The sequence below is a fragment of the Uloborus diversus genome, chromosome 5 (assembly GCF_026930045.1).
Source record: "Uloborus diversus isolate 005 chromosome 5, Udiv.v.3.1, whole genome shotgun sequence".
NCBI classification, from domain to species: domain Eukaryota; kingdom Metazoa; phylum Arthropoda; class Arachnida; order Araneae; family Uloboridae; genus Uloborus; species Uloborus diversus.
The window spans coordinates 168,439,704-168,453,498 of record NC_072735.1 but is presented as its reverse complement, the minus strand read 5'-3'; the positions used below and the strand labels follow the sequence as shown (position 1 = coordinate 168,453,498).

Genomic DNA, 13,795 nt, shown 5'->3' with positions numbered 1-13,795 from the left:
TTAGAGCTGGTCTTAGCTGTTCAGCTTTGTGCAATCTGCATTTGAAAACACTTCCCACAACATTTTTGCCCTTCTAATCGAAAACAAGAAGTTCTGTCTAGAACTAGACGAGCCTACTTTCCCGTATACCCATACTACTTTCTAGTACCTGATCAATATTCTCAAAAATAGCTAAAATTGCAAATTTTTTCAAACATACTTTTAAAATACTTTAAGCTGATTTCTAGGAATAAAATATTCCTCACTTATCAAAAAAAAAAAAAAAAAAAAAAAAAACACGAACAAATAAAATAGCAGCAACTTTTAAACAAAGCAGCTAATACACTTTTTTAGATTAAAAAAAATCTTTAATAGCTTTCAAAATGAAAAATTAATAAGTAAAATTAATAAGCTCATTAAAATAAATACATCATATCAAAAAAAAAATCGTTTCTTTTTGCCCTGTTGCCAAAAACATTTTTTAAAATGAATTAATGCAATTACTTTAAAAAAAAAAAAAAAAAAAAAAAAAACTTTAAATGTCAACTTAAAGAAATAATTTTCTTTGTCAAAAAAAAAAAAAAAAAAAAAAAAAAAAAAAAAAAATCGTCTGCGCATATCTTATGTAGAAACATAAATGACTTCGAGTTGATTCGCCGGTAACTGAATACCTAAATTTAAACTTTAGCGTGAAAATAAAAACAAGTCATATCAACAATAAGTATTTCACAGTTAAAACCATAGCTGAGGAGTCGGAGTCGGAGTCAATCTCATTTTGAGATAAAGGAGTCGGAGTCGAATATCCAAGAATCGGAGTTAGTCATTTGTCCATAAATTTTTGCCAAAGCTACGAAGTCAGAGTTGAAGTCGGGGAGTCGGAGTCAAATTAATTGTCGGGCACAGGAATCGGAGTCGGAGTCAGGTGCCTCTAAATTCTCGGAGTCGGAGTCTGGAATTTGTGGTGTCAAGAGCTATTTCTAACAAAATTTGTTTGAAGTAAATCCGCCTTCAAGTACGGAATCTACATTGACTTTCAGTTTCCCCGTAGGCGCTAATGTTAAGGGATTTGAACAGTTCAAAATTGAACGGGAAATTGTTCAAATCAAAAAGATATTTTATATACAAGTTTTTCATCAAAAGCTTTTTCCTACAAATTTTGTTTGAAGCAAATTCACAGTTCGGAATTCCCTTAAATTTCCCCGTAGGCGCTAATGTTAAGTTTTTTTGAACTGTTCAAAATTGAACAAAAAATAGTTCAAATCAAAAAGTGAAATATGGGAATGAGGTGTCCTCGCCGAGATCTTTCGAACAAAAAAAGGTTTGTTCGAATCGGACTATTCATTCAAAAGTTATTAGGGGGGGACAGACAGACAGACCGACAGACATTTTTTCCCATCTCAATACCCTACTTTCCAATTTTTAATTTTTCGATATTTATTTAATTATTTTATTTATTTTTGAGTTTTTTTTTTGTTTTTTCGGGATATTTTTAAGATGCATTAAGCCTTCTTTCATGCTTTTTTCTTCTTTTTCTGACTTTTACTGGGAAAGTAGGCTAAAAATGAAAAAAATAAATAAATAAATAAATAAAAAAATAAATAAAATGAAAAAAATCGACCTATCACTACCTTCTTTTTTTCAGTTCGGGAGTACGATCGCACCCATTAAGGACACCATAAAAACCAAAACATTAGGCGTAGTTAATTTTTAGCCTACTTTCCCAGTAAAAATCAGAGAAAGAAGAAAAAAGCATGAAAGAAGGCTTAATACATCTTTAAAATATCCGAAAAACAAAAAAAAGTCAAAAATAAATAAAATAGTTAGATAAATATTGAAAAATTTAAAATTGGAAAGTAGGGTATTGAGATGGGGAAAAATGTCTGTCTGTCTGTCTGTCGGTCTGTCTGTCTGTCCCCCCCTAATAACTTTTGAATGAATAGTCCGATTCGAACAAATTTTTTTTTGTTAGAAAGATCTCGGCGAGGACATCTCATTCCCATAATTCATTTTTTGATTTGAACAATTTTTCGTTCAATTTTGAACAGTTCAAAAAAACTTAACATTAGCGCCTACGGGAAAATTCAAATCAAAAATAAATCTTGAACTTAGAAGCGAAGTGGCTTCAAACAAACTTTGTAGGGAAAAACTTTTGATAAAAAACATGTATCGAAAATATCTTTTTGATTTGAACAAGTTTTCGTTCAATTTTGAACAGTTCAAATCTCTTAACATTAGCGCCTAAGGGGAAACTGAAAGTCAATATAGATTCCGAACTTAAAGGCGGATTTACTTCAAACAAACTTTGTTGGAAATAGCTCTTGACGACCTACTCCCGACTCCGACTCCGAGAATTTAGGGGCACCTGACACCGACTCTGACTCCTGTTCCCGACAATTAATCGGACTCCGACTCCCCGACTTCGACTCTGACTTCGTAGCTTTGGCAAACATTTATACACGGAGGACAAATGACTGACTCCGATTCTTGGATATTCGACTCCGACTCTTTTATCCCAAAATGAGATTGACTCCGACTCCGACTCCGCTGCTGTGGTTTTAACTGTGAAATAATTATTGTTGATATGATTTGTTTTTATTTTCACGCTAAAGTTTTAATTTAGGTATTTAGTTTTCGGTGAATAAACTCGAAAAATATGCGCAGACGATTTTTTTTTTTTTTTTGACAATGAAAATTATTTCTTTAAGTTGACATTTTATTGTTTTTTTTATTTTGGTAAGTGCATTAATTCGTTTAAAAAATTATTTTTGGCAACAGGGGAAAAAGAAACGATTTTTATTTATATGATGTATTTATTTTAATGAACTTATTATTATTATTTTTTCGTTTTGAAAGCTGTTAAAAAAAATTTTTAATGGAAAGAAGTGTATTAGCTGCTTTGTTCAAAAGGTGCTGCTATTTTATTTGTTCGTTTTTTTTTTTTTTTTTTTTTTGAAGAAAAGTAAGGAATATTTTATTCCTAGAAATCAGTTTAAAATATTTAAAAAAATATGTTTGAAAAAATTTGCGATTTTAGCTATTTTTGAGAATATTGATCAGGTACTAGAAAGTAGTATGGGTATACGGGAAAGTAGGCTCGTCTAGTTCTAGACGGAACTTCTTGTTAAAATACGTTTTAATGATAAAACTAACATGTAAATAGTTTCACCCTTTTGAAATCATTGTTTTCTTTATTTTGTTCAGATGTCTCTTATTCTTCTAATGGGAAGAGTGTCATCTTTTGTTCAAAAATATTATGTTTTCCAAATCAAACTCAGTAGGTAACGTTTAAGTCGAAAAACGAAATACGGCCGAAAATTCATCAATGTGAAAGGTATATAATATAGATACGTAGAGGAAGGAATGCTTGCGTTAGCTCCATAGGATTGTCAACTATCAGCCTATTTTATTCTTTTTTTCGTAACCGCCGTGTTTTGCCAACAGACATAACTTATATAAACACACATTAGAGTCTAATTATATTATTCTTTGCCCTATTTTTTTAGAATAGGATCCTCCATATTGTCTTGAAAATTGTTTTGTCTCATTTCTTAAAAAACTGAATTTTCCGGTTGTTTGTTTTGAGATTGTAAAAGAACTATTGAATCTAAAGACTTCGTTTTTGGCCTAAATGAAAGCAAATTAAATTTACTATAACATTATATCTAGTTTTTTGCTTGTAGAATAGGACTTTATGTCGATACTAGGGCCTGAAATGTGATCAAAGCATAGTTTAAATTTTTGCCAAAAATGGCGAATTTTTGAAGTACGATATCTTCTATCTAAACTATGGGTCGTACAGAGCGTCACTTGAGCTTAAATTGTTTAAAATTTAATGTGCTTTAAAATGGGTATTTACATTTTGTATCAAAAGTTGGATAGTTTAGGAGTTAGAAAGAAAAAGTCCGAAAATTTCGCAGTTTTTCGTGAATTACGCACCGAGCACAGGTTTTTGAAAACTGCAAACTTAGGTTTACACAACCCTAACTGACCCAAACAACACATTAAAAAATCAGAACTACATCGCATTTTGCGATTTTAATGTCTAATATGACTGGACTATAGGGACGTTGGACACTGACATTCAACTTGATAAAAAAAATTAAGGCCCTAAGAATGTTCTATCACATAACATACAAATTGAATTAAGTACAGGGTGCGACGAAAGGTATGCCCTCATTTTGGAGAGCAATAAATAAAATATTATTAAATGTACAGGATTGGAATTTTTTTTATTACCTTTGGTACTTCAAACAGTTTTTTTACATTAACATTTAAAAACGATATCTGCAAGATGGCGGCCTTCAGTAGCAATGCACTGAAATAGCCGATTTTGGAAGCTTCTGGCTGCGTTTTGGCACATCTGAATCGGAATGGCGTTCATTTCTTCGATGATTTTCCTTTTCAGTTCTTGTAGGGTATGGGCATCGTCCCCAAAGTTCTACTCCAAAATGAGGGCATACCTTTCGCCGCACCCTGTATTAGGTTTTACATTTCCTCTTAATTTAGTTAGGGGTTTAATGGGACATGTCCCATTTGAACCTACATGAAACGCCCTATTAACCACCATGCCACTTTGCTCAAGTATTAGGCGAACTATTTAAAAATAACACAAAATGAGAATTGTAACAGAACACGTAATAAAGCTCCAAAACAGCAGATGTCAATGTTGGGAAAAAAGAGATTAAAGTTGACAGAAAAAACTATTCAAAAAAAGTGAAAAAAAAAAGTCTTGATGCTTGAATAAGACTTCTCCTTTGCTGTCTTGAGCATAGAAAAACAAATGGCTGAAACATAGTCATGTGCAGTACTACTAGTCATTAGGGTGTATCACGAAAAACTTTTTTTGGAAATTCAAAATTTCAAGTTGATAAAAAAGTTGCCACTATGATCATATATTTACTACAAAAAATATTTTTGAAATTGAAAAATATTTAGGTCTTCGGAATGCGCTTTAAATTTCAAGTTTTTGGTGTAAAATTTAGATTTTTTGACCTAAATGTTAACATTTTAGTTTTAATCAATTTTTACTTTCTTCTATATCTAATATATAGAAGAAAGTATTGGATTCGTGCAAATTTTTGAATTTCGAAGGATTCGAACGTTTTGAGGTGTGCTGAGTCCATTTCGACTATTTTTGGAAAATGTCTGTCTGTCTGTGTGTGTGTGTGTGTGTATGTGTGTGTATGAGTGTGTGTGTGTGTGTATGTGGGTCACGTCTGTGTGTGACCAGTTTTTTTGTGGCCGCTCTACAGCAAAAACTACCGCATGAAATTGAACAAAATTTGGTACACATATGTCCCCTATGTGAACTTGTGCCCATTGGTTTTTGGCGCGAATTCCTCCAAGGGGGGTGGAGCAATGGGACGTTTTTTGAGTTACGCGTGCTTGCTATTCCTCAGGAAGTAACTGGCGGAATCAAACAAAATTTGGTCCATATGTTGCCCCTAACAGGAGCAGGTGCTGATTCAATTTTGGTGTCAATAGCTCAAACGGGGGTTGAGTTATAAAACGTTTTTGTCGTCAATTGTGATTTTTGTATCTCAAGAAATAACGAACGGAATCAAACAAAAATCTTTTGACAAGTAGCCCTCAGTGGGTATAAGAGCTGATTTTATTTTGGTGTCAACAGCTAAAAAGGGGGTAGCGCAATCGCCCGTCCTTTTTTTCCATTGTGAGTGCCCTATCTCAAGAAGTAATGCTACGTTCTGGTTGAAATTTGGAATATATGTGAATCCATACGTAAACAGGCTTTGGTTCAATTTTGACTCCAATCGCTATAAGAAGTGATGATTTTTTTTTTTTTTTTTTGCGAATAAAAATAGTTTTATTAATGCAACAATAAGAAAGATAAATCGTAATAGATTGTCGTCTGCGTATTTCTCGTGATTTTAATTGTATGGAAATGATCGGAAATATTATCCATAGACTAATAATAAGAATAGACTGAGCTATGGCAACCCTTTTGCTGCTCATAAACCAAACCATGTGACTGGTGGATATCCTAGCAACAGCGGGCGTTGATCGTAGCAGACGATCAACGTCCGCGAGAAATAAAATAAATAGAATTGATGGAACACGGAAGAATGATCTTTTACGGAGTCCGATTTTTAAATTTGTTATTCTAAGTTGTAAATACTTTGTTAATATAGTGAGTTTTTCGTTTAGATAGTATTGTGCATTTTCTTTATTCAATTTCAATAACTCTCTAAGCAATTAAAGATGCAAGCGCCCAAAAAGAATCGGCAAACGGTAAGATTTTTACCTACAATTTCAATTTAAGATACCGATTAGTACATTTTTGCGTTAAAGCAAAACGTTTACGCCATTACGTTCACGTCAACGCTGACGTGGCAGTTCCAAATGAAATAAAAGTTACTGAAAACTGTGATAAAAAACTAATTACTAATGTCAAAATAATGCATAACTAAAAGAAAAACAGTTCAATCTCTGCACCTGGAAAAAAAAATTATAATGGAAAAAAAAATATAATGAAAACACATTACGTCTTAAAATACATGTCGAGTGCCAAACTATAGATAATGTTGCCATCTAGCAACCATGCTGCCAAAGTTTTCGCCAAGCCTTCCACCAGTCACATGTTGTATCCATGAACCAATTTTTTCATCAGCAAGTCTGGGAAAGCTCGGTCTACTCTTATTATTAGTCTATGATATTATCTCAATGATTTAAAATTTTTAACTGTTGTCATCTTTGTTTGTTAATAAATAAAATATTTGTAATTAATTCAAGTAAGGCTTTTAAAGTAACTTTCAATTTTCGCTCTTTGTTTTGTTTTTACAATAATTCAGACATTGGGATGGTCGTCAAGTTTTTGCATGTGTAATTTTGTTTTTGTTAGGAATATTGCTTCCTCGTCAAGCATGGGGAGGGATCAGAAAAAGGAAAAATATAGAAGAAAGTTTCGTGATGGCCACAACATACTAGTTATTGATGGGTTCTACTTTCAATTGCCCATTATAGCACTTGAATACTTATTTTTGCTTCATACATAGTTCATAATTTTTTTTTAGAAAAATCATCGTTTTGATTAAAAACTGTAAAACTTTCAAGTTCATTCCGGGAGACCTAAATACTTTCCTATTTCAAAAATATTTTTTGTGGTAAATATGTGATCATAGTGACAACTTTTTATCAACTTAAAAAATTTTGAATTTCCAAAAAAAAAAACAATTTTTCATGATACCCATGCTATGCAATCAATATTTGCTTACAAATGCTTTGTGTATGAGGGTATTTTGTTGTAAGCATAACTTCTATCAATTCATGTATCGTTAAAATAAAGATGAATAATTAAAAAAAAAAATAATTCAGAATGGCCCCTGAATTAATAAAACAATTTACTTTTAAACATGAAACTTGACATCACTTGAATATTTTATCATTACTTGAAACTTGGACAAAAGTATAAAACTAAAAGGGAATGTTAGAAAACAAGAGTGTTAGCTGCATTTTGCAGCCAACATTTTTGATTTTATGCCTAGATACAAGGGTTGGGTTTTTGACGTCAAAAACCTGACGACAACTGTAACTAGATGAAAACGTCAAAAACCTATCAAAAACAGCCAAATTCTGACATTTTTGTCAAATGCAGAAACTATTGATCATTTTTATGAGAACAAGTAGTTGCCTGATACTGAAAAATTATTTCATTTTAATTTACATATCAAATCAATAAAATTAATTAAAAATTAAATTTATAAGTTTGATAAATATACATATATATATATATATATATATTCCTTTACATTTATTTCTTATGATGTAAACAGTGCCGGCTGACGAGAGGCCATGTCAGCCTAGTCAGAAACTAAAGCCGTGGCTTAGAATTGGAGTTATATAAGTTTAATATGTTTTATGGGGAGAATGGGGAAGAGCGACCAAATTGACAAGCCTTGGCTCTCAGTGCCCCAGGCTGTAAAAATAATTAAGATACTAAAGGTGTTGAATCTAGTGTTCAAAATAGTTCAAATTTCTAATATCTAAAGCAAGCAATTTCAAGTAGTTTTACCAATCTATCCTGTGTCAGGATTTATGCAATGTCCCCCACCCTCCTATTTTCATGCAATAGAAACTGAGCTGATCAGCACTCAATGAAAAATTAGAAATGAACTAAAATATTTTGGATATTTTTTGAACTTTTGATAGTAACTTTCATGTAAGTTTCAAATAGTTTTGAAACTGTATCTGTTTTAAAACTATCCTGTAAGCCACGTCTTAGTTCAAGATGTCTCAGCAAAAGTATAGTAGAAAGGTTTAAAAAAAAATAATATAGGCAATGTAGTTCAAGAGGTTCTTTTCTAGTTATAAATTGATCAATTCCAAACTTAGAAATAGAATTGGTGTTCAAAAGGCTTCAAAAGTAGTATTTCATTATCATCAGAAGCTTTGAGAGAAAAAAGCTTTAGAGTGGGATTATATGTAATATATAAATGTTTATTAAAGATGTATAATTTATTTAAGGGTTTATTTAAGAGTAAGTGTATTTATGAGTGTTAAATATGCAAATTAAACTAGACCTTGCACTTTCAGCTTTGAAAAATTGTATAAATAGTCTTTAATACTGATATTTATAGGACTTTTAATTCTATACTAATAGTGGCTTTTTTATCCATCTCTTTCACTATACAGACAAGCAGCTTATTGAATTAACATTATGGTTGGGATTTTTTACAGTGCATTTGTTAAAAATCTAAATCAGTCAACAAGTTTCCTTTAGTACATCAAAATTCGTAAAGCTAAGAATCATTTGTTAGTATAATTACTATGTTAATACAAATTTTAGTCAGTTTTTGGTCAGAAATTTAGGTTTTTGACATTAATGTCAAAAACCAAGTCAAAAACAGGTTTTTGACATGACGGTAAAAACTGCGGTTTGAACCGGATAAAAACTACACCTGGAAAAATCTTTCCAGCTTTGCTAGATAGCCTAAGAGACAAATTTGACACCTAAAGTTTTTCAACATATTGAAGCTTTTTTCTCTTGACTCATTGCAATTAATAGGTCTTGATTACTGAATACAAGCAGGGGAACTCGGTCCTGGCCTATGGTCCCTTAATCGCTGAAATTGTTTAAGAAAATGACTAAAATTGTAAAGCTTGATCAGACTGCAGATGTACTCCCAAAAAAGTGTTTGGCCTAGAGCCCCGAATATCTTAATCAGGCCCTGATGGTTGAGACCCATTATTGACCTGACGGATAAATTTGTAAAAGTAATTTTAGAATTCAATCAATTCTATCTTTAGAAAATTATTTTCTTTTTAAAAATATTTTACAGATCTTCTTAATCTGTACTAATAATAAAGATGAAATTCTGGATCTCTGTCCAAATATCTGTCTGGATGTCTGCTAAGTGAAGTGCATAGCACCTAGACTGTTCGGCTGATTTTCATGAAATTTGGCACAGAATAAGTTTATTGCATGAAGGTGTGAACCTCGAGTGATATTTTGAAAATTCGATTTTGTTTTTTTTTTATTCTAATTTTTAGAACATTTTACTGAGCAAATTATCATAACGTGGATTAGCGAATTACCATAACACGGACGAACAAACTACCATAACATGGGCGAGCAAATTAACATAGCAAATTGGTGTGAAATTCATCATACATTATTTGTAAATATACAGACTAACCAAATGATCTTTTAACTTTTTACTATGGGCAAGGCAAAGCTGTGCGAGTACCACTAGTATGCTATAAACAGGGAAGCATTTCTATTTAATAATTATTTTTCGATAATCCGATACATACAGTAGGCGCCACTTAATGTGTTCATGGTTAATAATATCATTCGCTTAATGTTATCAGAATCACGAAGTCCCAGAACACTTGTATGTTAACACACGTTAAAAAAGTCGGATATTGTAATCAGCGTCTTCGTTTATTGTTATCACTTTTTCGTAAACTTTGAATTTTCCCCCCCGTTTTTGTTCCTCAATTAACAGAAATACATAAGCAAACCCTGACGAGACTAACTTTCTGTGTAGCATTTTGTGGTTTTCAATAGCAGTTCAAAACTTTTCCTGGAATGAAGCTGCAGAAAGTTTGCCCCCAGTGACCTGGGGATTGTGTCGAGATTGAAAACAAAGCGATATTAAATTAAAATTTAAACAACAAGCAAAACCATGCTGGAAAAGATAGAAAAGCTGAATGTGCTTTGAAACTGGTTTATGAATGTCAGGGAAAACGGTCATATTTTATTTCACCTATTACTATATGATTAAAAATTGCATAATTTAGCTTTAACTTTTTATAATTCATATATTTCCATTCTGTTAATTTAATAATTTGTAATTTAAAACTGCGTTCAGTTGAGTCATTGTGATTTTGATTTGAGGTTGTCAAAATAAATGCACCTTGATTGGAAAAAAAATCATTATTTTGTGTCCATTGGATTCTTTTCCGTTATTATTATCAGTCGGTTATTGTTATCAAATTGTATTTGTCCCAAAGTGATCACATTAAGCGGCGCCTACTGTATATTATGTATTTGATTCACCAAAAAAGGCACCTAAGTTGTTCATTTTGACGCCTAGAAAAAAAAATGCTTAAAAACTAGTTATTTTTTTCACAATACGATAAAATTTCATGAAAAGTTCTTCCCCCTCCTCGCCCCCCAAATGCAGCCTCATAAACAAAAGCCTGGATCGATCCCTGTCACTAAATTTATCCTCCCTGAGCATTATTCTTCCTTACTAATGACACAGTATTTGTTTTTATTTAATTACTTTATTTATTTATTTAGGTACTAAGCACTTTTATTATACTTGATCTTATTGTTATAGAAAAACCTGAGGTCTGTTTTTGCTGATATCTCAGCAACTAGACCACATAGAGACTTTACAGGATTTCACTAAATGATTTACAAAATCTTAAAGTAGAACTAAACGCTGAAAAATTAAAATTCTAAAATAAAATAATTATTTCGGTTAGGATGGAAAACAGCAAAGTTTATGCAATTTCCCCAATAACAGACTAAATGTAAAACCCATTGTTACAAATTCTGTTGCCTTGCAACAGCAATGTTAATAGTAATCATGATGAAAAATCTGAATCAAGGCTTCTCTGAAGCAAGCATAAAATGTATTCACTGTCATGCTCTCTTAAGATTTTTATCCTCACCTATGTCAATGATTGATAACAGGACGTAGCAAAGATACATATTAGGATCTTTATCTGAAGTAACTTATATGTTGTGAACAAAAAAGAAAAATAAAAATTAATTTGAATTTTGACATCTTGAATTCAAATTATGTTTTTCGCAATCACGAGTGTGTGTATGTAGGCGTGTGTGTTTGTGTGTAGGGGGTATGTGTATGTGTGTCTAGGCATATGTGTTTGGGTCTGTGTGCAGGCATGAATGTGTGGTAGTTGTGTGTATGTGTGCGTGTATGTTTTTCTGTGTGTGTGTATGTGTAGGTGTCTGTATGTATGCGTGTGTATATATGTATATGTGTGTGTATGTGCATGCGTGTGTGTGTGTGTGTATGTTTTCTGTGTCTGTATGCGTGTGTGTATATATGTATATGTGTGTGTATGTGCATGCGTGTGTGTGTGTGCGTGTGTGTGTATGTTTTCTGTGTCTGTATGCGTGTGTGTATATGTATGTGTATGTGTGTATATGTGCTTGTGTGTGTGTAGTTGTGTATGTGTGTAGTTGTACATGCGCATGTGTGTAAGACATGGATGCAGCCCGGAGACGGCTTTTGCTATAGGAGCAGCATCGTGAGGAGCTGGTCGACGGTGATGGTGCGGAGGGTGGCGGGGGGAAAATAAAAGCAATAAGCAATTGTGATTGCAAAAAAAAAATGATACACCTTGAAAACAAGAAATATTTTATTTCTTGTTGATCACCCTTTCTGTCTTGAGGCAACCAATTGATTTTGGTAACAGTTGGAAAATAGAAAGTGTTTGTCTAAAATTATTATTTTAATCTGGAATGGAAAAACTAAAGAGACACCAGCACACCAGCGCAGCGCAAATGTCGCTTGGAAAAAATGAAAAATAACAAAAAATTTTTAAAAAATACTAGGCACTTTTCATAATAGCAAAAGAGCAAAATAACTTTTCTGGATCAGAAACGAAGAAAAGTGCGGCTGGGGTCATTTCAAACCAAACTCCCAGAAAAATATGCATGTTTCAACACTCACATTTATGATTGAAAGCTAGATAATAATAATTCTTTGACTTGAGCCACACTTTCCTTTGTTTGTGCTGTCATTTTCTTGAAATAATTGAAAACTACAAGTATACTCAAATTGTCCTTTCTGATCCAGAAAAGTTATTCTTTTCTTTTGAGTGCATTATGAAAAGTTCTTAGTATTTTTTAAAAAATTCTGTTATTTTAAAAAATATTTCCATCATGACGAAAATAATAGTTTCTTGTAAAAGAGCAACATAATAATGCAAAAAACGTTCAACAGTTACACAAAAGTGCAGCAACGTTTTATTGTGTCTTTATTAGGTTGTGACTAAAATATTTGTTAAATATCATTGTTTGCTAAATAATTCCTTTAAAATATTTTTTTGACAGTAAATAATGTAATGATATTATATAATAATTCTACACATGGTCCTAACAATTGTATGGTACCAAACTTAAACTTATGGAAAATTAGTGGATCTTCATTTTGTTCAATCAGTTCATTGTGACCATTTTTTTATGCTGTCCTAGACTTTTTTTTTTTTACAAACTAAGTAAACAAAATAGTAACCTTGTCTAATTGATCTCTTAATTTGCCGAGAACACCAAAGTTTGAAAAAATGAAGGAGAAAGGAGTTTGGATATATATGCATTCTGATTGATTCTAACAAATTATTTATTGTATTCCGAATGTTTTTTTTTTCAAAATCAAAGTCAAATTCATTCAGGCAGCCGGCTTCAGTTCAGTATTGAAAACAACGATGAGACATACAACTCACTAAATTTCACAATATAATTTTTTTCGAGGGTCATACTACTCTTAGAAGAACGCGCGCCTTACAGTTCGCTAAATTATTTTATTATTTTTAACAGTAGTAAATAGACGTATGATTTTTTAACACGCAGGTAGTAGATATTCCTTTACAAATAATAACTCAAAAATAAATAAATAAATAAAAAATATGAGATTAGCATGTTTCTCTAAGTGAAAACTTAAAAATAATCTATGAGATTTCATGAAAAAAAAATTAGAAACTTCACGACATGACATTCTCACTTATGCATCACTGCATGTCATAACAAATTGAGTCACAAGATTATGAAGGCTACAACAAAAAAGGCTTACCCATTTCTCCAGCTTTCGCTCATACCGGTATATTGCAACTTGACTAGCATTGTCAATAATTTCAATTATGTTAGGATCAACTCGTTTTAAAGTTTTCAAATTTATTTCAGTTTCACTGTGCGCCGCCATTTTATTCGATTATTTCTCTTCATTCAATTTCTCTAGCAGACGACACTACTGTTATGTAAAGGCTCAACTTGATTCGACTGAAAGCAAATTCTCTTTTTTGATTTTATGTTAAAAGGGGGTATTTTGAATTTTTTCAAAGAAGTTCTTTTTTTTTTCTGCTTAAAATGTATTCATTTTCAAAAAAAAATTAAAATATTATTAAAAAGCAACCAATACACATTATTTGTGGCGCCATCTACTGACTAACTATTGAAACAAAATGGCGTTTATTTAGGAATATGAATGATAAAAAACTAGCAATATTTTTATTCTATTCCAAAATTTCGCAGCATACAAGCATGCCAATTTTTAGTGTAGTGTACTGTACAGTATAGTGCACTACACTAAAACATTTTCCT

General features: G+C 31.9%; 1 protein-coding gene across 1 annotated transcript in view; it reads right to left on the bottom strand.

The window, feature by feature from the left end:
• Positions 1-13,397, bottom strand: part of LOC129223268 (mRNA-decapping enzyme 1A-like) — a 51,592-nt gene extending 38,195 nt beyond the window's left edge. Inside the window, exon 1 of the mRNA XM_054857834.1 lies at positions 13,269-13,397. Coding sequence (XP_054713809.1) covers positions 13,269-13,397 — 129 coding nt within the window. The remainder of the gene's footprint in view (positions 1-13,268) is intronic.
• Positions 13,398-13,795: the final 398 nt, after the last annotated feature.